This window comes from Erithacus rubecula, assembly GCF_903797595.1.
Source record: "Erithacus rubecula genome assembly, chromosome: 27".
Taxonomy (NCBI): domain Eukaryota; kingdom Metazoa; phylum Chordata; class Aves; order Passeriformes; family Muscicapidae; genus Erithacus; species Erithacus rubecula.
Window position 1 is genome coordinate 1,828,682 of NC_136679.1, and position 24,844 is coordinate 1,853,525.

Consider the following 24,844-nt stretch of genomic DNA (forward strand, 5'->3'; position numbering starts at 1 on the left):
CCATTGCAGAGAGACACTTTGGGGACACAGTTCCTGCTGGCCATGGGGAGCAGCGGGGAAACCGAGGCAGGGGAGGCAGGGGGGAATCTGGGAGCCCCGAGGGCCCCGAGCAGAGCAGGCTCAGCCCTGGCTGCCGGCGCTATTTATAGCCAGCACTGCCATGTGTCGGACGTGTGCGGCCGCACGGGCGGGCGCCGGGGTCAGCCCAGGCTGTGCCTGCTCTGGGCTCTGTCCCGGTGCCCTCGCCACATCAGGGGCTCTGGGAGACCTTGTCCCTGCCCCTCCCCGCACTGTGGGGCACAGTGGGCACCGTGACCCAGCTACATGTCACCAGGCTCTGGGGCTCAGTGGGAACCAGTGTCATCTTGCCTCTGGGCTGAGCGTGGGCTGCCTGGGGGTCCCCAGCTCCCCACGTCCTGCCCTGTGCCAGCCTCGGGAGTGGCACAGCCCCACAGCACCCACGGTGACATGGCACATAGTGTCAGTGTCAGGAAGGAAGCGCCTGGCTGCGTGTGGGTCCATGGTGACGCGGTGGTGATGCAGGCAGACGTCCTTGTCCCTCTGTGTCCCCGGGTGTGGCCCCCCTGTGTCCTCTCATGGGGATGGGTGAGGTGATGGTGGCACAAGCAGGTGCAGGCAGGACACAGGGACATCCCCACACCTGGATCAGACTGGCCGTGGTGGCCACCCCACAGGGAGGCCACTCCTGGCACTGTCCCTGGCCTGTCCTGACTAAATGTGTGGGGTTGGGGACTGCCAGGCATGTTCCCCCCTCGCCATGCCAGTGCCAGCTCCAGCTCCAGCTCCACTCTGCCGCAGTGGATGAAAAATCGATGGCGCAGCTGGATCCAGGCGCGTGGGTGCCGGAGCTGCCGTTTGTCACCGTGGGCTGGCAGCGCTGCGGGGCGAGGGGACACCCCGGGACACCAGCAGCGATGAGGGGAGGCCGAGGGGCTGCTGGGGTCCTGTCCCCCCACTCCAGCACACGGTGCCCATGTCCCCTGTCCCTGCACACGTGCCGTGCCCACGGGGCCGGGCTGTGCCGTGGGCAGCCCCACAGGCGCGTGTCCGGCCCGAGCGCGCGGCGGGGGCTCGGTGTCCCCTCGGCGGTGTCCCCGGTGCCCCGGCTGCCTCGCTGTCCTCCCTTGCACTCTCCTTACATAAGCGGCCACGTGGCGGGCACGGCCGCCTCCCGCCGCGCCGTCACCGCCGGCACCCAGATTCCATCTGACAGCCCCTTTCCGCTCGGCTGCTCCCGCCTGGCACCGGGAACGGGGGTGCGGGGCAGGACCCCGAGCGACCCCGCCGCGCCCGGCCCGTGGGGCCTCGGCGGGACGGGGACACGGCCACCCTGTCCTCGTGCCACCTCCTGCCGCGCCCTGGCACCCGCTGCTGGCCTGGCTGCCCCGCCGCCGGGCCTCGGTGCCGCGACGCCATGGGACAGGCTGGGCCCCACGGCCGGGCTGGTGGGGGGCTCAGTCCCGTGGGGATGCGCTCGGGGGTCCCCGGTGGGAGCGGAGGGGGGTCGGTGCTGGCCGCCGTGCACATCTGGGAGTGATTTGGCACATTCCACTGGGCTGAGCACATGCCGGCGCCTGGGCCCCGGTGTGCGGGGAGGGGGCCAGGGGCTGCTCCGGGGTCTGGCTGCCCATGTCTGGCCAGGGTGTCCAAGCTCGTTCTGGTGAGCACATGGGGGAAACTGAGGCACGGGGATGTGCTGAGTGGCCTGGTGGGCAGCGCCACCCTCCTGCGTGGGCACTGTGGGATCCTGACAGGCACCCAGGGGTCCTGGGCAGTGGGGGACCAGTGTGATTCCCCCTGGGGCACGTGCTGAGGCTGCCTACACTCCTCACACGTGTGTATTCCCTGCCCCACTGCCTTCCCAGCCCTGGTGCCACAGGGTCTGGGCTGTGCTGCTGGGTGCATGGCCTTGGGTGCCCTTTTTCCCTCAGAATGTGGCTGGGTGTCCATGTCTCCATTGCCATCCCCTTCTAGGATCAGCCTTTCTCCGGGGACAGACAGACAGAGCAGGGAATCCCCCTGGGAACAGGCATTCTGTAGCTGCAGGATGCCACAGGTGCCCCCAGCCCTTCCCCTCTGAGCCTGGAGGCGCAGCTCAGGGACTCCCCATTCCTCTCCTCTCTTCCCCCCAGTGTGTTCCCATCTCTTCCCTGCACCCCGGAACACCCACTCCATGTTTTCCCTTATGTGTGCCCCAGTCCCCCACCCGGTGGGTGGGTGAGGGTATCCAGAGGCAGAAAAGAGGGAAGGGGGCTGGGGGGGCATTGGAGCACCTCCTCCTGTGAGAGTGGGGGGAAGAAGGGTAAGAGGGGCACCAAGGTTGCGGTGCGCGGCCCCTTTAAGAGCCCCCCCATCCCCCGGCGCGGCGCGCGCACCCACTTTCTCCCCTTCCGCTTTCTGGAGACTTCAAAGAGTTACAAAGCAGCGCTCGCCCCGCCCCCGCCCCGCCCCCGCCCGAGCCCCATTGGCCGGTGGGGCGGAGCGGGGGCGTGGTCACCGGTCCAGGGGCGTGGCCCCATCCCGCTTCCCCCCGCCCTCCGCCGCCGCCGCCGCCGCTGCCGCCGCCGCCCCGCCCGGCCCAGCCCCGGGTAAAGTTTCCCCGCGAGCACATGACTCGCAATGGCCGCGGCCGCCGCTCGGTGAACCCCCCCGGGAACCCCCACCCCACCCCTCCCTCACCCCTCTAAGCCGGGGCGAACCCCCCCCCCCTTCCCCCCGCTCCTTCCCGGTGCCGCCGCCATGCAGCCACCACCGGGAACTCCCCGGGTTTAAGGATTTCGGTGTTGGAGTCTCCGTGAGCAGGTAATGAGGGGTCTCTGGATCTATCCGTGGGAGCGGGGTTGGGAAGGAGGGTCTTGCTGCGGCTCGGGTACCGCCTCTGGGGATCCCCCTCCGGTAACGGGTGATCCCGGGGTTCCCGCAGCGGGGGAGGGACTCCGCCGGGCTGCGGCTGCCGGGAGCACCGGAGCCGCAGCGGCTTCGGAATCGCGGCTTTGGCCTCTGCCTCCTACACTGGGCTTGGGGGTGCTGGAGTTCCCTCTCCCGGTACCGACCGCCTGGGCGCTCCCGAGCGGCTGCGCTGCCCCCCCACTCCGGGACGGAGCTCCGGGGAGGCTCCGGTAGCCTCCATACCCCACCGGGGACCGGACCACCGCCACACAGCGCGGTGCTGGGGATACCTCCCCGGGATTACCGGGCTCCCCCGGGCCGCCGGTGCGCGCAGCCACATTCCCCCCACGGCGGCGGGAGGGGGGGGGACCGGGGCCGCTTCCCCTTTTCGGGGTGCGGCGGGGCCGGGGCCCGGCGGGGGAGCGGGGACGGGAGCGCGGGGGGCGGCGGGGGCCGGGGGCCGGGGGGCGGGAGCGGCGTCTGCGCCGTTTCCTGGCCGGCGGGCGGAGGAAGCCATCGCTCTGCGCGGCTGACAGGGCGGCGGCGGGCGGGGGGGGCCCGGGGGAGCCGGGCGGGGGGCGGCGGGGCCGGGGAAGGGACCAGCGGCCGCCGCCTCCCTCCCGCAGCAGCTGCCCGGGGCCGGGCCGGGGGCGGCGGAGCCCCCGCGGGCTCTGGGCGGGGGTGGGCGGGTGGGGGGTGCTGTCCCCCGGGTGCTCGACCCCGGCAGAGCGGGGATCCCCCGGGGACCGGGAGCAGCACCCCAGGCTGGGGCGGGCCGGTGCGGAGACAAATCTGTGCCTCTATCCCCCAAATCTGTGCCTCTGACCTTTGACCTCGTTGGTGGCAGGGGCCGCCCCGCAGCGCGGTGGGCGCTGGCAGGGATGAGGGGGTTCCCCAAGCCGGTCCCCCCGTCCCGGGGAGCCGGGCAGGCACCGGCTGGTGGCTGCGGGTGCGGCACCCGCCGCGTCCCCGCGCCGGGATTAGCGGGTGACGGCTCGGTGGCTTAGCGGCCCCGCGGCCACTGCTCCCGGGCCATATGTCACCGGTGGGCCCCCACCCTGCCCTTGGGGGTGACCTTGCTGCGTCTCGAGGATGCGCCTGCTCCTGTGGGTGCTCACACCAGGGATGCCCGTGGGTCATACGGTGGGTGTCTGCCCCCTTTGCCCATTGCTCGCGGTCCTCCCAGGTGACACGGCCACCGACAGTGGGATGGCAGGAGCCGGGCAGTGCCCTTTGCCTCATCCGGCACTGCCTGATGCCTGTGGCTGCTCCATCCCACAGGGACGCCTGGCTTCACCCAGCTGTCCTCGCACATCCTCCGTGTCCCCGCGCTTGGTCCCTGTGGCAGGAGCAGCGTCGCGGCCGCGGAGCCTGGGGACGGCTGTGCCACCGCCACCGCCTGCCCTGCGGCGCTGGGATTCACCATCCCGCCGCTCCAGATCTATTTATATCCAGGAGGTTCTGGTGTGACAACGTGCCACATTTGGCCGCGTGTGCCCTGAGCCACAGTGCCCTGAGCCTGGAGCTGCCCTGGCAATGTCCAGCGCCGATGTCAGTGCTGCCATGAAGAGGGGTGGCTGAGCTCTGGTGTTCCCCCCAGCCCTTTTTGGGGCGCTGCTGCTGCACGTCAGAGCTGGGGGAACCGTGACTTCCCTGCAGTGCGTGCCTGGAGCCTCAAGGTGCCCCATGGCATGGGGCACCCCTGTGCCGCAGGGCCCCCTGGCAGCGCCAGCCCCGGGGGGGCCGCAGCGGGTGCGGGGGGTGCGATCATATCTGCGGTGACACATGTGCTGATTACGGAAAATGGGTTAATCTCCCTGCGGCTGGAGGCAGCTTAGCGGGGGGTGGCTCGTGGCAGGGCCCGGCGAGGGGCCGCGTGCGCCCGCCGTGGCCTCCGCTGTCCCCGCTGAGCCCCGGCTGCCAGGCAGTGACAAGGGACATGGCAAGGGGACGTGGCAGCGGCACCCGGCTGCCTGCCCGCCCGCAGCCAGCCCGGGCGCGATGCGGTGGGTCGCGGTGGCTGCGGCACCGAGCGGTTTGGCCCCCCCAGGTACATCAGGTCTGTGCTCCCGGGAGCCTGCCCAGGCTGGGGGCACCGTGCCACCAAATCCCGGTGCCCGGGGGTGTCGCGCAGCCGCCTGCCCGCCGTGTCCCCCCGCGCCGTGTCCCGAGCGGCCCCGTGCCAGCTGCACTTGTCTGCCGGCTGTCGCCGAGCCAGCGAGGGCTGTCTGGGGCCGCGCTGTTCCCGGCACGCCATTCCCAGGGCGCCGGCTGCCGCCGCAGCCTCGGCTAAAAACAACCGGGACTGCTGCGAGTGGCTGCCGGGCCACCATCCCCCTGCATCCCGGGAGCCCCTGGGGAACTGGGATGAACTGGGATGGGGCGCTCTGCGACCGTGAGCCGTGCGCCTGCTTTCATCCTGAGGGTTGGGATACAGGGTGGGGATGTGTACCTGGGGATGTCCCCTCCTTGGCAGGCAGTGGTGGGTGTGGGGTGTGTCCCCAGGGTGCTGTGAGGGCAGCAGGTCATGCTGGACCTTTGGGACTGGCCTGCTGCTCTCAAGACACCCACGGTGCAGCCAGGCCGGAGCGGTGCTGGTGGTGATGTGGCACAGCTGTGGCCATCCCAGGGGCCGTGGCGGGGGCCAGGGCACCTGTTCCCGCAGAAGAATGGCGTGTCTGGTGCTGGGTGCGGGACGTGTAACCGGAGCGGCGCGTTCCCGGCGTAACCGGAGTCGGCCCGGCCGCAACAGGTGGAATTTCAGTTTGTGGCTCCTGGCGGCAGCGAGATGTGGGGTGCCGGGGTGGAGACCCCACACTGCAGGGCCAGCAGTGACTCCCTGGGGTGCCTATGTGCCTCAATGGACACCATCCCTGCCAGCACAGTGTCCCCATGGCCAGTGTGGTGTCCCCTTCCCTGTGTCTGTGCTGGGGGAACGGTGGTGGCTCGGCGTATCTTGCAGTTGGTGTTGGGATGCAGGAACACCACTCCTGCCCAGGGATCTGTGGTGGGGCTGAGCAAGCCCCTGGGTGGGCTGCTGGCCCTGGGGAGTAGGATGTAGGTCCTGGGGTCTGCGCTGGCCTCAGCATCCTCAGATTCCTGTTCCCAGCAGCCCCAACTCCGGCAGCACACGCCGCCTGGCCGAGTGTGTGCCGCTGGCTCCGGCCGTGCCGCAGGCTGGGCATGATTCACGCCTGCCCGGGGACGTGAGAAACGTGACGGTGACTCACCGTGGAGAGCTCGGGGGATACGGGGAGAGGGTCTCTCTCAGCAGCCCTGCCAGAGGGGCACCTCATCACCCCTGCTCAGTGCTGGCTCGCCCGGGGGGGCCCGGAGGGGCCGGTGGTGGCGGGGGGCAGCGGGGGGCAGCCAGGCACTTGGCCTCGCGTGCGAGGCCACCCCGGGCTGGCTCTGCTGCCAGCGAGGAAACCGCAGGCTGCAACCACAGCGGCTCCACAGGCGCTTCCTGCCCTGCCCCGAGGCTGCCATCCTGTGCCCCCGCACCCCAGCACGGCAACCCCGCTCTGCCCTCCCACCGTGGGGGCAGCCTGGCACCGGGAGGGTCCCCATTGCCTGTTCTGATGAGGGTGGGTGGGGGACGTACGCAGCAGCCGCTGCCAGATTCGGGGGAGTGCAGGATGCTGCGGTGGCGAACCCTGCGATGGCAGCAGGGACAGCAGGCAGATGGCAGCTTGGGGTGGCAGGTCAGTGGGGTCATTAGTCAATGGGGTGATGCGTCAATGGGGTGAGAGACTCTAGGGTTGCAGGGAAGCAGGGTGAGAGAGTTTAGGGTGACAGGGGCTGTGACAACTGGGCCAGGACTGAACTGAAACCTGTCTGCCTGGGAATCGAGAGTGGCAAGGGGAAGCTGTGGCCTGGAGCACGGTGCCCGCCGGCGTGACAGGAAGGGCTGGGTCACTGCCCGCTGCCCTGCCAGGCACCCCCAGGCACCCCCGGGCCCGCTGGCCCCCCGCTGGCCCCCCACTGGCCCCCCGAGCCGGGGGTGCAAGGGCGGTGCCCCCGCTCACCGGCGTGTCACATCCGGGCGCTGGTGCTGCCATCGCCGTGTGCCCCGACAGGAAGCACAGCTGGGTTTGGGGGTGTGACACGGTCCGGGGCTGGGGAGCTGCCTGCACTGGGGGGTTTTGGGGGGTGTCAGGGTGGGCTGGAGGTGTAGCTGGCTGGGGTGGTCACTGGGGAGGGGGTGTTGTGGTGTGGCTATTCTGGTGGGATATTGGTTGCTCTGTGGTGGAGGTGGCTATGGGCACTGAACCCAGCCTGGGGGGGTCACACTGGGACGTGCCTTTTTGGAAGTGATTTTTTGGGGGACTGTGCCCATGCTGTCTGCATGTCTGGGTGTGTACACATTTTTGCAGAGAGCTTTGTGCTCTTTTTGGGGTCAAGTGGGATGGTGGCTTGGGCAGCCGTGTCACACCCCAGCTGTGTCCCCCCACCAGCCATGGCCTCCCAAATTATGTCCCCAACCAGCCCCACTGCTGCTGGCACTGGGAATAGTCTGATCTGCGTGTCCGTGCGTCTGTCCATCCGCTCCCGGGGGCCACCCCCAGCCTGGGTGGGAGGTTCCTCGTGGCTGGATTTGGCCCGGGCCCTGCAGCAACGTTTTCCACGGGGCTGGAACGAGGCTCTGGATTCCAGGAAGCTCCGGGCCTCGTCCAGCTCCTGCGGGGACTGGAGGAAAAGGCGTTGGGGCGGGTGAGCATGGGCCCTGCTGAGGGGCTGCACCACCCCTGGCCCCACACCGCTGACCTGGGGGGCTCTGGGAATGCATCTCTGTCAGAACACCCAGGACCCCATTTGGGACACCCAGGACCCCCATTTGGGACACCCAGGACCCCCATTTGGGATGCCCACAACCCCCTAGTTGCAGAGCAGCTGTTGGTGGGGGCTGTGGCAGCACACGGTCCCAGGGGAGCTCCTTTGGGCAGCAGCTCCTCCTGCCCACCAGAACCCACAGGAGCAAGGCTGGCCATGCTCCCCAGACCCACTGCTGGCCATGTGGAGCGTTGGGAAGGGGGGTCACTGGGGTGCACGGTGACCAGCCCGGCGGCGCTGGCCTCGCTCGGTCCCTGGCCCTCGGGGGGGGCCTGAGCGGGTTGAGTAATTGGGCCCCGGCACGGCTGGCGCGGTGCCCGGCAAGCACTTGGCACCGGCAAACATAAACAGTTCTTCCCGCGCCTCCCTCCCCTGGCTCCCCCTGGCCAGCACAACTCGGGGGCCATGGCCTGGCCGGGGGGGCCATGGGCAGCCCCCTGCACCACTGGGGTCTCTGCAGTGCCATGTGTGGACCCCACGCAAGGGCCGTCCCCAGTCTGATGCTGAGCCAGTGTCCAGCACCATGCCCTGGCAATGCCTGTGGGAATTCCCCCCTGTGCTGGAGGGGATGTGACCCCCACCCAGCCACTGATGGGTGCCCACTTGAGGGGTGACAGTGCCATAGGTGTCCCCATGGGTGCTTCCCGCTGGGTGCTGGTGTGAGTCGAGAGAATGGGGGTCCTGCCTCCAGTGGGTGCACCCAGCTGAGTTCTGGGGGGGCGGGCAGGGCCATGCCCATCCCGGCCCCTCCCCAGCGCCTTGCCGGGCGGCCCAGCCTTGTTCCTCTGGATCCTTTTCCGCCTCCGCGGGGCCGGGAGCCAGCACTCTCGGCAAATAAACAGCCCCCGCCGGGCCCCGCGCCAGCACTTAAATAAACAGCCAGCCTGGGATTGTGAAAGCCCCGCGCCCCCCTTCCCACCGCCCCCCGACTGGCCGGGCCCGAGGGGTCCGTGCCCACCGGCCTGGCGTGGGAGCTGCCGGCACAGGCACGGCCTGGCACGTGGCACATGGCGTGGGGCGGGGGCTGCGTCACGATGGGCACGGCCCAGCCCTGCTGAGCCCCCCGGTGTTGAGCCCCCTCCCTCTGCGGCCGGGCGGCTGAGCCCCCTCGGGATCCGCGCGGGGAGCCGGAGTGGGCGCGTGGCCGTGACGGCAGAGCCAGCCTGGAGCAGAGCCGCTGTCCTCAGGGGACCCCGGTGTGCCCGTGTCCCCCCCTCCTTGTCCCCAGCTGCCCTGCAACCCCCCAGGCTGGGGCAGGGGCTGCTGCCCCATCACCCCTGCTGTGTGCCCCATCTCTCATGCCTGGCCTGGCAGAGCAGCTTTGGGGTCGTGGTGTGGCCTTTGGCTGGAAGGGGTGTGCTATGGGGCCACAGTGTCCCCAGACCATCCCCACACCGTCCCCCTGTCCCCCCCACTCAGCTAAGCTGGGATTAGTGAGCTGCGCCTGCCGGTGCCGCCGTCCCGGTGCCGTTAATCGGGGGATCGGCGTTAATCCCACACGGAGCCCCAGGCCCGGCCGGCTGCGCCCTCCTGGGGCCGGCAGGGGATGTGGCCCTGGGGGGGCTGGGGAAACTGAGGCACGGATGGTGGGTGACCCCACATGGTGGGGGTCAGTAGTCCCATCCCCTCTGCTAATGCCCCTCTCTGCTTCCCCCACAGGACCAGTGCCAGCTGTGAGGACAGCCCGGCAGCAGGGCACCCGCGGGCCCCATGCTCTGCTCGCCCCCGGGACCCCGCGCCTGAGAGCCCCCCGCACCGGAGACCCCAGCATGGCCAGCAACAGCAGCTCCTGCCCCACGCCGGGCGGGGGGCACCTCAATGGCTACCCCGTGCCCCCCTACGCCTTCTTCTTCCCACACATGCTGGGGGGGCTCTCTCCGCCCAGCACCCTGGCCGGCATCCAGCACCAGCTCCCCGTCAGTGGATACAGCACCCCATCACCTGCCAGTGAGTACCCCCAGTGGGACCCCCAGTGCTGGGGGGATGGGTGGGGACGCCCCTGGGCCAGGCTCTGTCCCCAGTGTGGGATGTGGGTGCCAATCCCCAGGCTGGTCCATAACGTGTCCCTGGGGCAGTGGCACTGGTGAGGGAGAGTCTCCCTGCTTCCAGCCACACCTGTGAGGAGCTGATTTTGGGGATTCCATGTGCATTGCAAGTGCTGGGTGCTTTTCCCCATGTGTCCCTGTGAGTGTTGCTGCTAGGGAAACTGAGGCAGGGAGTGGTCAGTGGCCTGGTGGGGTTGTGTCATTACTTGCTTTTGTTAGTGGCTGTTTTATATGCTGGTTATTAACAGCCCACGGGCCCTGGCCGGCGTGTCCCTGTCCCTCACTGTGACCAGCCTGGCTGCCAGCGTGTTTGGTGGGTGCTGTGTCCCCATGGTGGCTCTTTGTTCGCCGGTGGCGGGGCCGCCGAGGGGGAGGCGATGAAGGCGATGAGGACAATCATCATCGCGGCTGCTCCCGATTCCATTTCCCCGTGACAGGGTCGTCCATCACGGCCCCAGTAATCACCGCCTGCCGTGACGGCAGCTGGGAGCCGCTGGAGCTGGGCTCCCACCCGGGGTGCCCCCCAACCAGCACCCCTCACAGTGCCTCAGTTTCCCTGGATGCTGTCTTGGATGCCACGGGGTGACTGCTGGACCTCTTCTCACCCCGGCCCCGCAGTGCTGGGTGCCCGTGCCTGTTCCCTGCAACATGAGTGCCCTGCGGCGCCCGCTGCCGGGGAGAACCCCATGGGTCGGGGTGTGGCGGGGCCCCCCCGGCCCGTCCTTGGCCCCGGGGGCTGGTGCAGGTCCGGGCAGGGCCGGCCCTGGGTGCTGTCCCCCGCCGGAGCCGCCCCGGCGGCGGTGGGACCCAGTGGGACCAGTTCAGCGACTGGGTGTCGGCGGGTGGGGCCACTCCCCCGCGCTGGCTCTGGGGCCATTCCGGGCGTGTGGGAACAGGCTGGGGGGCACGCCTGTGTCCCCCCCTTCCCTGACACTGAGGACAGGGCCATGGGCATGGCTGGAGGGTATCCTGGGGTGAGTGGCCGACTGCTGAATCGTGCCTCAGTTTCCCCTGGGCCTTCCCTGCTGGATACCTGAAGGATGCAGAAGGTGGGGGCACCCTTGCTGCCCCCCCTGTAGCATCCCCACAGCCTGTTAGGGTAGGTCCTGCTATACTGTGGTGTCCCGTGGTGTCCTGCTGCAGGGAGGTGCTGGTGTCTGTGTTCCGCCTGCGGGGGGCCTGGTGCTGCCACCCCCTCCTCACCATGTGTCCAGCCCTCACCAGATGTGCTACAGCTGCACGGCCCCAGGGCTGATTGGGCTTGGCCCTACTGGAGGTGCAGATGCCCCTCCTGGGATTTGGGATTGGACTGGGCAGTCCAGTGGGTCTGTGGGTGCTGGGATGGGGATCTGCATACGGGCACGTATGTGCTCCCATGATGGATGTACACGTGTGCCCTTGTGAGATGTCTGTGTGTCCATGGCACCGTGTGCTGCTGGCAGTGCTGGTGTGTGTGTGCACAGCTGTGTGTTCACACCTGGGGCTGGCAGGGTGTGCACGCTTGTGTCACGTGTGTCACATGTGTGTGTGTGAGAGAGTCCCTGCGTGTGCACAGCTGAGGCTGTGTGGAGCATGCACACGTGTGTCACGTGTGTGTGTGTGTGTGTCAGTGCCCTCTGTGTTGGTGACACATGCAGAGCAGTGCCGTGTCCCTGTGCCAGGTGTGTTCACGCGTGTTGGCGCGTATGGCAGCGCTGCCTTGTGCCTGTGCCCTCATCCCCATCCCTGGGGGCTCCGTGGCGCCTGGCTGTCCCTGCAAGTCCCCTCCCCTTGCCCAGTTCTGGCCCGTGCCGTGTCTCGGGGGTCCGTGAGGGGTTCCCTGTGCAGCCCCCCCCCCCAGACCCTCCCTTGCCCTGGTTCCCAGGCCTGGCTGCAGGCAGCGGGACCCCAGCCCAGCCCCCCCGGCCCCGCTCCGGGCTGCCGGGACAGGGGGCCCCGCGCCCGGGCTGGCCTGTCACCCTACCCGCTGGCTCCGGTTTCCTCGCGCCGCAGCCGCTCCCCCGCAGCGCCCCGTAATTAATTAATTTTTAAAAATTAATGAGCAAAACGTGCTCCCTGCAGGCCGGGGGCCGAGGGGGGGCGGCGGGGCCGGGGGGCCCCGCTCAGGGCAGTGGCCGGGGAGCCCCGCGGGGTGCGGTGCTGGGGACCCCCCCGGCCCCCCCATCCCTGCCCGGGGAAGATTGATGAGGCGCTGGGCCCCCAGCCTGGGAAAGCCCATTAGGCGGAGGTTCTCTATCACTGTCAGGGGCCGGGGGGAGCCGCCTGTTCCAGCCGGGAATTCGCCGGGCTCAAAAGCGGCTGAAGGGGATAAATGGGGTCTTTTGAAGTGGGCGGGCGAGAGGGGGGCTGCGGGGCCCGGGGGGGGTGGGGGCTGCGGGGCCCCGAGGTGCCGGCGCGGCGGTGGGGGAAGGGCTGCGGCCAGCACCCCGCGCTGGGCTGGAGGGGTTTGTGTGGGACATCCCTGTCCGTGGCGACTGTGACCCTGTGATCCCAAAGCCATCCTCTCCGGGCACGGGGGGGGGTCCTCCATGGGATCCCCGTGGGCTGTAGGGTTGGGTTTCCATCAGCCTTTTGGAGGCATCTCTATTCCCCCGGAGCATCGCTCAGGGAGCGGGGCCGGGAGGATGCGGAGCTGGGGGTGCTGCTCGAAGCGCCGTTTTCGTGTCCCCAGGCTGCTGGTGGGATGTGGCTCAGGGCGGGGTGTCCCTGTCCCCCCTCACACTGTGGGATTGCGTGCGGGGTGTCCCCTCGCCCAGTTCCTCTTGGCTCTGGAATTAAGGTTTTGTTGGGTTTTTTTTGTTTTGTTTTGTTTTGTTTTAATCTCTTTTTCTTCCTGTTGCCGCCGACGCGGGACGGGAGGGGATGCGGGACGGGAAGGGATGTGGGAAGCGGTGCAGGAAGCGATGCGGGATGGGAAGCGCTGCCCGTCGGGGCGGCCTCCGGCATGGCCTGGCCGCGCGGTGCCACCGCCCGCGTCCCCTGCGCCGTCCCCTCCGTCCCCTCCATCGCAGCCACATTCTTTCCAGCGCTGGTAAATGAGTCAGAGCAGACATTTGTCATGTTCGCTGCAGGAAGTTGGAGCAGCGCTGGGCTTTTGTTCGAAACCTGCTGGCTAAGCAAAGCCCCGACTTGCCATTATTATTTAAACAGGCGCTGCCGCGCTGCGCAGCCCCGCACGAACACACGGACACGCACACGCGTGCAGGGCCACGCACACAGAGACAGGCACACATGTACAGCCACACAGAGACAGGGACACATGTACAGCCACACAGAGACAGGGACACACATGTACAGCCACACAGAGACAGGCACACATGTACAACCACACACATGTACAGCCACACAGAGACAGGCACACACCCAGAGACAGCCACACAGAGACAGGCACACATGTACAACCACACACATGTACAGCCACACAGAGACAGGCACACACCCAGAGACAGCCACACATGTACAGCCACACAGAGACAGGGACACACATGTACAGCCACACATGTGCACTGCCTTGCACCCAGAGACAGCCACACATGTACAGCCACACACATGTACAGCCACACATGTACAACCACACACATGTACAGCCACACAGAAACAGGCACACATGTACAACCACACACATGTACAGCCACACAGAGACAGGCACACACCCAGAGACAGCCACACATGTACAGCCACACAGAGACAGGGACACACATGTACAGCCACACATGTGCACTGCCTTGCACCCAGAGACAGCCACACATGTACAGCCACACACATGTACAGCCACACATGTACAACCACACACATGTACAGCCACACAGAGGCAGGCACACACCCAGAGACAGCCACACATGTACAGCCACACAGAGACAGGCACACATGTACAGCCACACACATGTACAGCCACACAGAGACAGGCACACATGTACAGCCACACAGAGACAGCCACATGTGTGCACAGCCACACATGTACAGTCACACACGGACACTCACAGAGAGACAGCCACACAGAGACAGGCACACATGTACAGCCACACACCCAGAGACAGCCACATGTGTGCACAGCCACACATGTACAGCCACACGTGCACATCCACACATGGACGTGCACACATGTACAGCCACATATATACAGCTACACATGTGCACAGCCACACACAGACATGCACATGTGTGTACAGCCACACACACAGAGACAGCCAGACATGTAGACAGCTACACATGCACAGCCACACACATACAGCCACACCTGTGCACAGCCACACATGCACACAGGACAGCCACATGCACGCACACACACAGTGACAGCCACACACACACAGCCACACACACACGGACATGCAGATGTGTGCGGCAGTGCCTGCATCCTCCCATGCATGTCCAGCTGTGCACATGTGTGTGCTCCTCCTGCCCATGGCAAGGCCCAACTGGGGGGTCAGCTGAGCTCCTCTCCCTCCAAGGGCACCCCTGGGCTAGAGCAGCGTGGAGCCAGGGCAGTGTGGATGCCGTGGTGTGCCCGCTGTGCAGCTGGGAGATCACTGCTGTGGTGGGAAGTGGCACCCCCAGGGCCTGTCCTTGGCGTGTGACCGTCCCCGCTCTGTGCTGGCAGCGCTGTCACCACTCGGGGACCCCGGGTTTGCAGTGTCAGCTCCAGCACGGGCTTGTGTGTAAGGATGGTGTGGTGGCACATGGTTCTGTGCCCTGCAGGGGTGACAGGCCAGCACACGTGTACACACACACAGATACAGTGGGCTGTGCACACACACGTGTGCTCACATTCTCAGCTGCTCCCGTGCTCGGTGGGACACGGTGGGTGTCACACATGTCTGTGTGTGTGCAGGACGAATGCACACACGTGTGTGCACACAGGCTGCCCTGCACAGGCACATGCACCTCTCCATGTGTCTGTGTGCTGGGAGCACACAGGCCCCGCTGCAGCAGGGATGCACATACCTCATGCACTGGGAACATGCATGAACACACGTGCACATGGGGGCCGAGGGTCAGGCCGAGGTGAGCCCTTCCCGCGGGTTCACCCGCAGTTCACCCGCATGCCATTAGGCAAATGAGCCGCGGCCGCCGGGCAGCCCCCGGGACCCCCCCGGGACCCCCAGGGCCCCCCGTCATCTCCGCCGGGCAGTCCCCGGGCTCCCCAGCCCCGCCTTGAGCCCCTCCCCATTTCGCTCCCGCGTGGCGCTGCCCCCGCGTGTCCGCGTCCGTCCACATGTCTGTGTTCCCCTGCGTGTCCCTTTGCCCCCGCGTGTCCGTGCCCTCTCCGTGTGTCCATTTCTCCACCGCGTGTCCGTGTCACCTCATGTGTCCTACCACGTCTGTTACCCCCCTGCATGTCTGTGTCCCTCTCGGTGTCCGTGTCCCCCTTCCCGCATGTGCTTGTCCGTGTCCTGTGTCCGTGAGACCCCCGCGTATCCATTTCTCTCCTGTGTGTCCGTGCGCCCCCCCCCGCGTGTCCGTGCCCCGTGTCCGTGTCCCCCCGCGTGCGGCTGCGGCGCGGAGCGGGTTAAGCGGGGAGGCGGCGGGTGCCGGGAGGGACCGGGGCTGGCGAAGCCGCAGAGCCGGCGGGGCTGCGCCTTCCTCCCCTCCCCCCGCCTCCTCCTCCTCCTCTTCCTCCTCCTCCTTCTCCTCCTCCTCCTCCTCCCGCCGCTCGGGCGCGGAGCGAGCGGCGGGGCCGCTCCGCGGGGCGATGGCAGCGCGGCGCGGGGCGCCCCGGGGGCGCGGGGGGGGGCACTGACCGCCCGGGGCCGCCCCGGCCGGGGGAGCCGCCCCCGCCGCCCCGGGGCTATGTACGAGGGCGCGGCGGTGGCGGGGCTGCCCCCCGGCCCCTTCCTCCGCATGGATTTCTACGGGCCGGGCCCCCGGGGCTGCCCCCCCCGCCGCCCCCCGCCGTGGAGCAGCTCCGGCCGCTGTAGGTACCTGCGCACCGGGGGCGGACGGGCCCCCGCCTCCGTCGCATCGGGCCGGGGAGAGCGGCCCCGAAACCCGGGCGGGTGTGGGGGGGGGGTGCGGGGATGGGTGCGGGGTGCGGTGCTCGGTGCGGGGGCCTTGGCCGTGGGCGGGGGGCTGAGCTGAGTGCTGGTCCTGGAAGAGTGCGGGGCTCAGCCCCCTCAGCCTCCTCCCCACCCGCTCCATGCGCAGAAGCCACCGGCTTTTTAAACACCCCCTGCTCTATTTCGGGGGCAGTCGGGACCTCGGGGCTGAGCTCGGTGAAAGGGGGCAGGGGGGGTCGCCTCTCGCCCCCCCCTTCCCGCAGCGGGGTCCGGGCAGAGCCGGCTCCACCGGGAATTTCGCTCTCTCCTGATAAAGGCTCCGGGAAAATCCAATTAACTACAGACGGAGCCGCCGCTGCTGCCCAGGCGCGGGGGAGCCCCAGCCTGGGCCCCCACCCTGCCGCGGATCGGGGGGTCCCCCTGGGCCGGGGGGTTCTGGGTGTGGATGTGCGGCCGGGCCAATCCTCTTCGCGCTGGCGGGACCCTGCCCTGTGTCCCTGTAGGGGTCACGGCCCGGTGTCCCCCCGTGCCCATGCGCTGTGCGGGGGGGTCACGGAGGGCGTGAGGACACCGCCGTGCCGGGATGGGCAGCGGGGCACACGGGCAGCGCACGCTTAGTGCTGCCAGCCTGGGAGCTGCTCCCCCACGGGGATGTGGAGCCCTGCTGTGGTTTGTGCCCACGGTGTGGGGGATGAGTGAGGTTTGGGGGGCGGCCGGAGGAGTCCCGTGCCCCCGCTGTGGGCAGCCGGTGTCCTGGCACCCAGAGGCCACCACAACAGCCCAGGGAAAGTCCTGCCGGGTTCCGTGGGACTTTCACCCCGCTAAGGGCGGGGATCCATGGCGGGGTGCCCGGCCGGCGCTGTGCAAAGGGTGTGTGGCCGGGGACCCCCGGTCTCTCTTCCCTCATTGTCTCGGGGCCGTTCGACCTTTGCGCTGGCACCGAGCGCGGCCGAGGGGCCTTTGTCTGCGCTGGGGACATGCGGGGGCTCCGCTGCCTCTCTGAGGGGTGGGGGCTGCCGCCTAGACAGGGTGGGCAGGGGGGTCCCGGGTGCCACCCCTTAGTGCAGGGCTCTGACTGTCCTGACCAGGGCAGCTGGGGACCATTGTCCCCTCTCTGTGCCCCCCAGCCCTGCGGGGGCCGGAGTCCCCTCCCCGCGGGCCGCAGCGCTGGGTGGACATGGGTCCCCTGCCCTGGCTGGGGCACCTCGGGGCTCTGGTCGTGGTGACCGTGACCTGGCGAGCGCGTGGGCGGCGGGCGCTGGCGGGACTCCCTGGCTCTGTGCCCCGCTCCCGACGTCACTCGAGGTGCCGTGTGTCCCCAGCCCGAGGGGTGCCAGCCCGGGCAGGGCTCACGGTGTCAGGGCAGCCGTGCTGTGCCTCAGTTTCCTCAGAACCAGCTGCGGCTGTGCCCGCTGGCCCCGCGGCGCTGGCTGCTAGCCCAGCGTGGCTCTGCCCTGCCCGGCGGGGCGTGTTGCGCTGGCATAGGAGCCAGAGCTGCTCGGGGGGCACGGGGAGCCCACCCACACCCCCAGAGAGGACCGGGGCTGCCGCCCTGGGGAAACAGAGGCACGAGGCAGCTCCTTGAGGGTGGTAGAAAATCTTGTAGGAGCCCACCAAAACAGTGGGAGCCCCCTGCCCCTGCGGAGCCGTGTGCTGTTGGGGGTTTTTGGACTGGTGTGGGGGTGCGAGGGGGCTACGTGGGGTTGGATTGTGTGTGGCACCCTCCCGCTGGGCACAGGCTGGCCTCACATGGCCTTTTGTAAGCTGCGGGTCACAGATGGGTGTGTCGGGGTTTTGGGGACGCCAGGCTCTGGTGCTGGCAGGGGGCAGACACCGGGTCCCGGGCAGGATGTCCCGTGGGGACCAGGCGGTGCCCGGTGGGTTGAGCGCCATGGCCGATGGCACCTGAACAGCTCAGGGTTCCCGGCACCCTCTTCTCTCCTTCCCTCCCCCTTCTCCTGCAGAGGCACAGGAATTCGGGGCACGTGGGATTCTCATCCGCAGGGAAGCCCTGGGTGGGCTTCCACCCTCCTGTGGGGGACTGTGACCCCTGGCACGGCACTGCCACCGCACCGGGCTGCGGGGACCCCCGTAACCCCGTATGCGACCCCCGAGTGGGCTCCCCCCCCTTCCCCCAAGTCCCCCCATCCTCATCCTCCCGCTCCTCCGGCCCGGGTCTGTCCCGCAGCCACGGCGGGGTGGTGGCGGCGCGGAGGCCGGTGTCCCCGCCGGGCACTGGCACACGGGGTGTCCCCGCAGGCCATTTCCCACGCCAGGGCGGGGGTGCTGGTGTCGGGGTGCCCCGGGGTCCCCCGGCGCGGGCAGGAAGCAGCCGGCGGGGCCGCGGGCGGGGGGCGGCGCGTTCAGCGTTCACCCGGGATCTGGCGGAGCCGCAGCATCTGGTCTGCAGCTGGAGCCGGGCTGCGCTGCCTCGGCCGGGGGGGACAGCGGGGTCCCCCCTGCTGAGGGGGCTGGGGGGCGGGATGAGCCCGGGCATTGGGGTCCGCCGTGTCTCCAGCTGCCCCCCGTCACCCAGCCCTGTTCCAGCAGGGGAGGTTGGCACCCATCCTGCCCTACTCGGCACCTTTGGGTGCTGCTCTGTGCCCTCCCCGTGCCCCCCAGGGGCTCGAGGGGCACCCAGGCCTGATGCTGCCATGCTGGGGAGCTGGCCAGGCTGGTGGCTGTGCCTTGTGCCCGTGTCCCCTCCTCGGTGGCACCGCTGGTGGCGGGGGTGGCAGGGGATTCCCGGGGCGCTGGCGCAGCTCTGCCAGCGCAGGGACGCGGAGGGAGCCGGGTCCCCTCCCCCCTCCGCATCCAGCACATCAAAATCTTGTCAAATCCGCGTTTTGTGAGTGCAGCTCTCCACGAGGAAGTTCTTAAATTATATAAAAGAGGCGATAAATTATAGACGACGTTCGCTCAGTCACTTTAATGGCTCCGCTCCCTCGAGTGGCAGCGGTGATTTATTCAGCCTGGGAGCTCTGCCCGGCGCTCGCCCCCGCGCCCGTGTCCCACCCGCACCCTCCTGTCCCACCCTGCACGCCCACGTCCCACCTCGCAGCCTTGGATCCCACCTTGCACACTCACATCCCTCCCTGCCCCCTCCCAGCCCAGCGCACACGCTCATATCCCACCTCGCACGCTCATACCCTACCTTGCACACTCCCCCGGTGCCCCACACACTCACATATCCCACCCCGCACGACCACCTCCGTGCGCTCACATCCCACCTCACGCATTCCCCTTGTGCCCCGCACACTCGTATCCCACCCCACATACTCGTATCCCACCCCACACTCTCATTTCCGTGACCTCAAATCCCACCCCACGTACTCCTCACCCTGCCCCGCTCGCTCCTGTCACACCCCGCGCATTCCCCGTCCCCGTTGGCGCCTGGGGACAAGCGTCGGGGGTGGCTTTGTCCTGTTGTCCCCTCCCCGGTCCCATCCCGTGGCCTTTGGGGAGGGGCCCGTGGCACTGCCGGGCTGGGGACCCCCACTCCTCGCTCCCCAGAGCCCCCCACTCTACCGGAGCCCCTTCTCCGGGCTGGGTGTCGCCGGCCGGGGGTCCCCGCAGCTCCCCGGCCCCGGGGGGACTCCGGCGGCCGTGGGGCCCTTTTTGGGGTGCAGGGGCCGGCGGGGGGGGGGGGGGGGGCGGGCTCCCCCGCCGGGCCTGGCCTTTAATATCCTGTTTGACTGGTTCGCTTGGCTCCGCTGCAGAAAAACATTCGCAAACATCCCGGAGCAGCCGGGGAGCGCTTAACCCCTGCCTGGCTGCGCCCCACGCCGGGGTGCACCCCGACTGTGCTGAGCCCCTCCCCAGCTCCAGGGGAGCATCCTGACCGTGCTGAACCCCCCTGTCCTGCATGCCAGGAATGCACCCAACTGTGCTGAGCCACCCCAGCTTCAGGGGTGCACCCCAACTTTACTGAACCCCCTCCCCCTACCCGGGCTGTGCTAGGGCAGGGGCCAAGGCTTGGCTTGGGGAACTTGGGCACCTCCCTCAGGGTGCTGGGGGGCAGGGGTGTTTCTGGGGTGCAAGAGGCACATACCTCGAGGTTTTGGGGTACAGGAGGAGAACAAGCGTGTTCCATGAGGTTTTGGGGTGCAGGGGTACTGGTTGTGTCTCCTGTGCTGTCAGAACCTTGGTCTGCTTGTTATGGGGACAAAGCAATGCTGCCCTTGGGGGTGTCCTCCACTGGGGGACCTCGGGGTGCCAGCTGGGTGCCACTGTGCCTGTCCCCTCCTGGGGGGCCATGCTTTGGTAGTGGGTGGCCCTCGGGCTGTGGGGGTCACTCTGTATATACGGGGTCACACTGTACATGTGGGTGTCACTCTGTACATACAGGTGTCACACTGTACACATCCCCACACGTGTGAGTGACTGTGTGGCACTGGCCCTCCCAGGCTGGTCCTGCACTCTCCATCCCCCCATCCACTGGCAGTGCTGCCTGGGCTGGGGGCTCCTGGGATTCCAGCCCTTTTCTTTGCTTTTTTTGGTTTTTTTTCCTTTTTTTTTTTTTTGTCTGCCTGAATTCCACATCGTCTCTGTGACCTGGAAATGTCACGTTGCATCTTCCCAGCACGCGTCCTCTCCCCGCTGGCCCCGCTCGACCTGGCGCCAGGGCTGGGGCTGCCGGGACCCCTGGAATTGGGGAGCAGCAGTGGGGTGCAGGATGGGGGGGGGGTCTCTACCTGGGGGGCTGCATGCCCTGAGTGCCACCTCTCCCCCACAGCCGTGGAGACGCAGAGCACCAGCTCGGAGGAGATCGTGCCCAGCCCCCCGTCGCCCCCACCCCTGCCCCGCATCTACAAGCCCTGCTTTGTGTGCCAGGACAAATCCTCGGGGTACCACTATGGGGTCAGTGCCTGCGAGGGCTGCAAGGTGAGCACTGCCACCCTGCCCCACGGCTCCCTGGGGTGCTGGGGGTGCTGGGGGTCCCCGTGCCAGGCGCTGACCGGGCCGTGCGGGGTCCCCAGGGCTTCTTCCGCCGCAGCATCCAGAAGAACATGGTGTACACGTGCCACCGGGACAAGAACTGCATCATCAACAAGGTGACGCGCAACCGGTGCCAGTACTGCCGGCTCCAGAAGTGCTTCGAAGTCGGAATGTCCAAGGAGTGTGAGTGGGGATGGGAATGGGGATGGGGAGAGGGGTGAAGAGCAGGGGTGAGATGGGAACACGCAGCCTGCTGTCCTGGTCAGGGGGCTCTGGGTGTGATGGGCCATCCCAGCAGCCCCCAGTGTGTGCCCAGCAAGGCCCGGGGGGATGGGGACCCCCTGGGATTGTGTCACAGCCTGGCAGTTGCCCTGGCAACCTGTGATTGATAATGTCAGAGATAAATGATGCTGAGAGGCCTCCCTGCTCTGCTGGCAGTTGTCATGGTGCCCGGCTGTGCCCCCGCGGTGGGTGCCAGGGGGATAGGGCTGCTGAGGCACAGCTGCCTCCCTGAGCCCTGCCCCATCTGCCAACCCCTGGGACCCCTGGGAGGAGCTGGCAGAGCCTGGGGGCCCAGGAACTGCCAGAGGGGTTCAGCATCCCAGGGGCTCACCCTGCACCTAAGAGGGGTTCTGGCACTCTTAGCCCATAGAGGCTGATCCCTGCAGGGCTGGGGCTCTTCCCAGCTGCTCCCCCCCTTCCCAGCTGCCACCCCCAGGGTCCCTCCTGTGCCCCTCACCCAGCACAGTGGCTCGGCTGCCACTCTCTGTCCCTGGGGTCCCTCTCTGATGTGTTGGCTTTGCAGAGCACCATCCCCTTGGTGAGGAGTGTGGACTCCCCAGAGGTGCAGGGTCTAATTGCTCCTAATGACTTGGAGGTTGTTTAAAGGATTCTGTGGGGCTGATGGCCTCCTGGGAGCTTTGCATTATCGCTGAGCCCATTGCTGGTGGCGAGTCCCATCTTGTCCTGAGGGGCAGAGCGTGGTGGGGCAGGGGCTGGGTGGCTCTGGGGCCAGGTGAGGTGACACTGGGTCCAGGTGAGGTGACACTGACCCTGCCATTCCTGCAGCCGTCCGCAATGACCGGAACAAGAAGAAGAAGGACGTGCCCAAGCCGGAGTGCTCGGAGAGCTACATCATCACACCTGAGGTGGAGGAGCTCATCGAGAAGGTGCGCAAAGCCCACCAGGAGACCTTCCCCGCGCTCTGCCAGCTCGGCAAATACACTACGGTGAGTATCGAGGGGTCCCGGGGGTCTTGGGGGGCTGGCAAGAGTGGCACCCCCTCATGTCCTCATCCCCCACCTCCCACCACAGAACAACAGCTCGGAGCAGCGCGTGTCCCTGGACATCGACCTGTGGGACAAGTTCAGCGAGTTGTCCACCAAGTGCATCATCAAGACGGTGGAGTTCGCCAAGCAGCTCCCCGGCTTCACCACGCTCACCATCGCCGACCAGATCACCCTCCTCAAAGCCGCCTGCCTCGACATCCTGGTGAGCAGGGGGACGGGCACGGGGACAGGGACAGGGAGGGGACAGCAGGCTGAGCCCCCCCCCGCCCTCTGCCCCCCCAGATCCTGCGGATCTGCACGCGCTACACGCCGGAGCAGGACACCATGACCTTCTCGGACGGGCTGACGCTGAACCGCACGCAGATGCACAACGCGGGGTTCGGGCCCCTCACCGACCTGGTCTTCGCCTTCGCCAACCAGCTGCTGCCGCTGGAGATGGACGATGCTGAGACAGGGCTGCTCAGTGCCATCTGCCTCATCTGCGGAGGTGGGTGCCCTGTCCCTGCTGGCTGAGCAAGGACACCCCAAATGATGCCCAAGTGGTGGGAGCTGGGAACCCACAGCATGGTAAAGGGGATGTGCTGTCCTCCCCTCCCCCAACCACTGTGTGCCTCCTCCCCAGACCGCCAGGACCTGGAGCAGCCTGACAAGGTGGACAAGCTGCAGGAGCCACTGCTGGAGGCACTGAAGATCTACGTGAGGAAGAGGAGGCCCAACAAGCCCCACATGTTCCCCAAGATGCTCATGAAGATCACAGACCTGCGCAGCATCAGCGCCAAGGGTGAGGCTCCTGCGCCTTTGGGTCCTGAGGGAGTGTCCAGGGGACACTGGGGGATCCAGTCACTCAGCATCCTCCAGAGGGGATGAAGAACAGGACACACCCAGCACTGCATCTTCCAGGGATGCTGAGGATGTGACCATGTCCCTTGTCCTCAGTGCCCAGGGAGAAGCAAAGCTGGGGGTGTCAGTTTGAGGGTGATGCTTTCAGGGTGCTGTTTTGGCAGTGTCGCTTTTTTGGGTGCCATTTTGGGGGTAATGGTTTTGGGGGTGCCATTTTGGTGGTGCTGGTTTTAGTGTGCCATTTTGGGATTTTTTGGGTGCCAGTTTTAGTGTGCCATTTTGGTGGTGCCATTTTGGGTTGTTTTGGGGGTGCCAGTTTTAGTGTGCCTTTTTGGGTGCTGTTTTGGGTGCCAGTTTTAGTGTGCCATTGTGGTAGTGCCGTTTTGGGGTTTTTTGGGTGTCAGTTTTAGTGTGTGCCATTTTGATGGTGCCATTTTGGGGTTTTTTGGGTGCCAGTTTTAGTGTGCCATTGTGGTAGTGCCGTTTTGGGTTTTTTTGGGTGCAGTTTGGGGGGTGCCACTTTCAGGGTGCCTTTCTGGCAGTGCCAACTTGTGGCATCACCCCACTGACTCTGCCCCTCCCACAGGCGCCATTTTGGGGTTTTTTTAGATGCCAGTTTTAGTATGCCATTGTGGTAGTGCCATTTTGGGATTTTTTTTGTGTGCCATTTTTTGTGTGCCAGTTTTAGTGTGTGCCATTTTGGGTTTTTTTGGGTGCCAGTTTTAGTGTGCCATTGTGGTGGTGCCATTTTGGGATGTTTTGGGTGCCATTTTTTTGGGTGCCAGTTTTAGTGTGCCATTTTGGTGATGCCATTTTTGGATTTTTGGTGTTCCATTTTTTGGGTGCCAGTTTTAGTGTGTCATTTTTTGTGTGCCAGTTTTGGATTTTTGGTGTGCCATTTTTTGGGTGCCAGTTTTAGTGTGCCATTTTGGTGGTGCCATTTTGTGATGTTTTGGGTGCCATTTTTTGGGTGCCAGTTTTAGTGTGTGCCATTTTGATGGTGCCATTTTGGGTTTTTTTGGGTGCCATTTTTTGGGTGCCAGTTTTAGTGTGTGCCATTTTGATGGTGCCATTTTGGGTTTTTTTGGGTGCCAGTTTTAGTGTGTCATTTTGGTAGTGCCATTTTGGGATTTTTTTTGTGTGCCATTTTTTGTGTGCCAGTTTTAGTGTGTGCCATATTGATGGTGCCATTTTGGGTTTTTTTGGGTGCCAGTTTTAGTGTGCCATTTTGGTGGTGCCATTTTTGGATTTTTGGGTGCCATTTTTTTGGGTGCCAGTTTTAGTGTGTCATTTTGGTGGTGCCATTTCGGGATGTTTTGGGTACCATTTTTTGGGTGCCAGTTTTAGTGTGCCATTTCGGGATTTTTTGGGCGCCACTTTCAGGGTGCCAGTTTCTGGCAGTGCCAACTTGTGGCATCCCCCCGCTGACCCTGCCCCTCCCACAGGCGCCGAGCGGGTGATCACGCTGAAGATGGAGATCCCGGGCTCGATGCCGCCGCTCATCCAGGAGATGCTGGAGAACTCGGAGGGCATGGACACGCTGGGGGGGCAGGGGGGCGGCCCCCGCGGGGGCAGCCTGGGCCCCCCCCCGGGCAGCTGCAGCCCCAGCCTTTCTCCCAGCTCCAACCGCAGCAGCCCGGCCACGCACTCGCCGTGACCCGCGCCCGGCGCGCACCAGGACAGAGCCCGGCACGGGGGGAGACCCCGGCCCGGCCCGGCTGCAGCCCCCACCCCGGGGCGGACTCCTCGGCAGCCCCCCCGCCCCGCGGGGAACCCCGGCCCCGGTCCCAGCGCCTTGGTTGAGTCACATTTCAGGGGCGCGGGGACCTCGGGGACGCCCCCGGCCCCACCAGCACCAGCACCCACGGGATCGCGACCACCGAGCCACGCCCCCCCCCCAACCCCGCCCCGGCCGTCCGCGGGGGGGGGCCCGGCCAGCCCCGCACGCCGAGGAAGCAGAGTCATTTAAAAGAGAAAAGAAAGCAAAGTATATATA

The 24,844-nt window shown here is 66.8% G+C and overlaps 1 protein-coding gene across 2 annotated transcripts; it reads left to right on the forward strand.

Annotated features, from left to right (window-relative positions):
- Nucleotides 1-2,677: 2,677 nt before the first annotated feature.
- On the forward strand, nt 2,678-24,736 carry RARA (retinoic acid receptor alpha). Of its 2 annotated transcripts, XM_079328057.1 has the most exons (9): nt 2,678-2,823; nt 9,403-9,690; nt 20,517-20,665; nt 20,761-20,902; nt 21,788-21,948; nt 22,034-22,210; nt 22,291-22,495; nt 22,631-22,789; nt 24,294-24,736. In XM_079328057.1, the coding sequence occupies exons 2-9, from the start codon at nt 9,513-9,515 to the stop codon at nt 24,503-24,505; spliced, it is 1,383 nt and encodes a 460-aa protein (XP_079184183.1). In that variant the 5' UTR covers nt 2,678-2,823; nt 9,403-9,512; the 3' UTR covers nt 24,506-24,736. The 2 variants fall into 2 exon arrangements, with proteins under 2 accessions (XP_079184183.1, XP_079184184.1); XM_079328058.1 differs by lacking the exons at nt 2,678-2,823; nt 9,403-9,690 and adding an exon at nt 15,423-15,699 and having other exon boundaries at nt 24,294-24,735.
- The last annotated feature ends 108 nt before the right edge of the window (nt 24,737-24,844 follow it).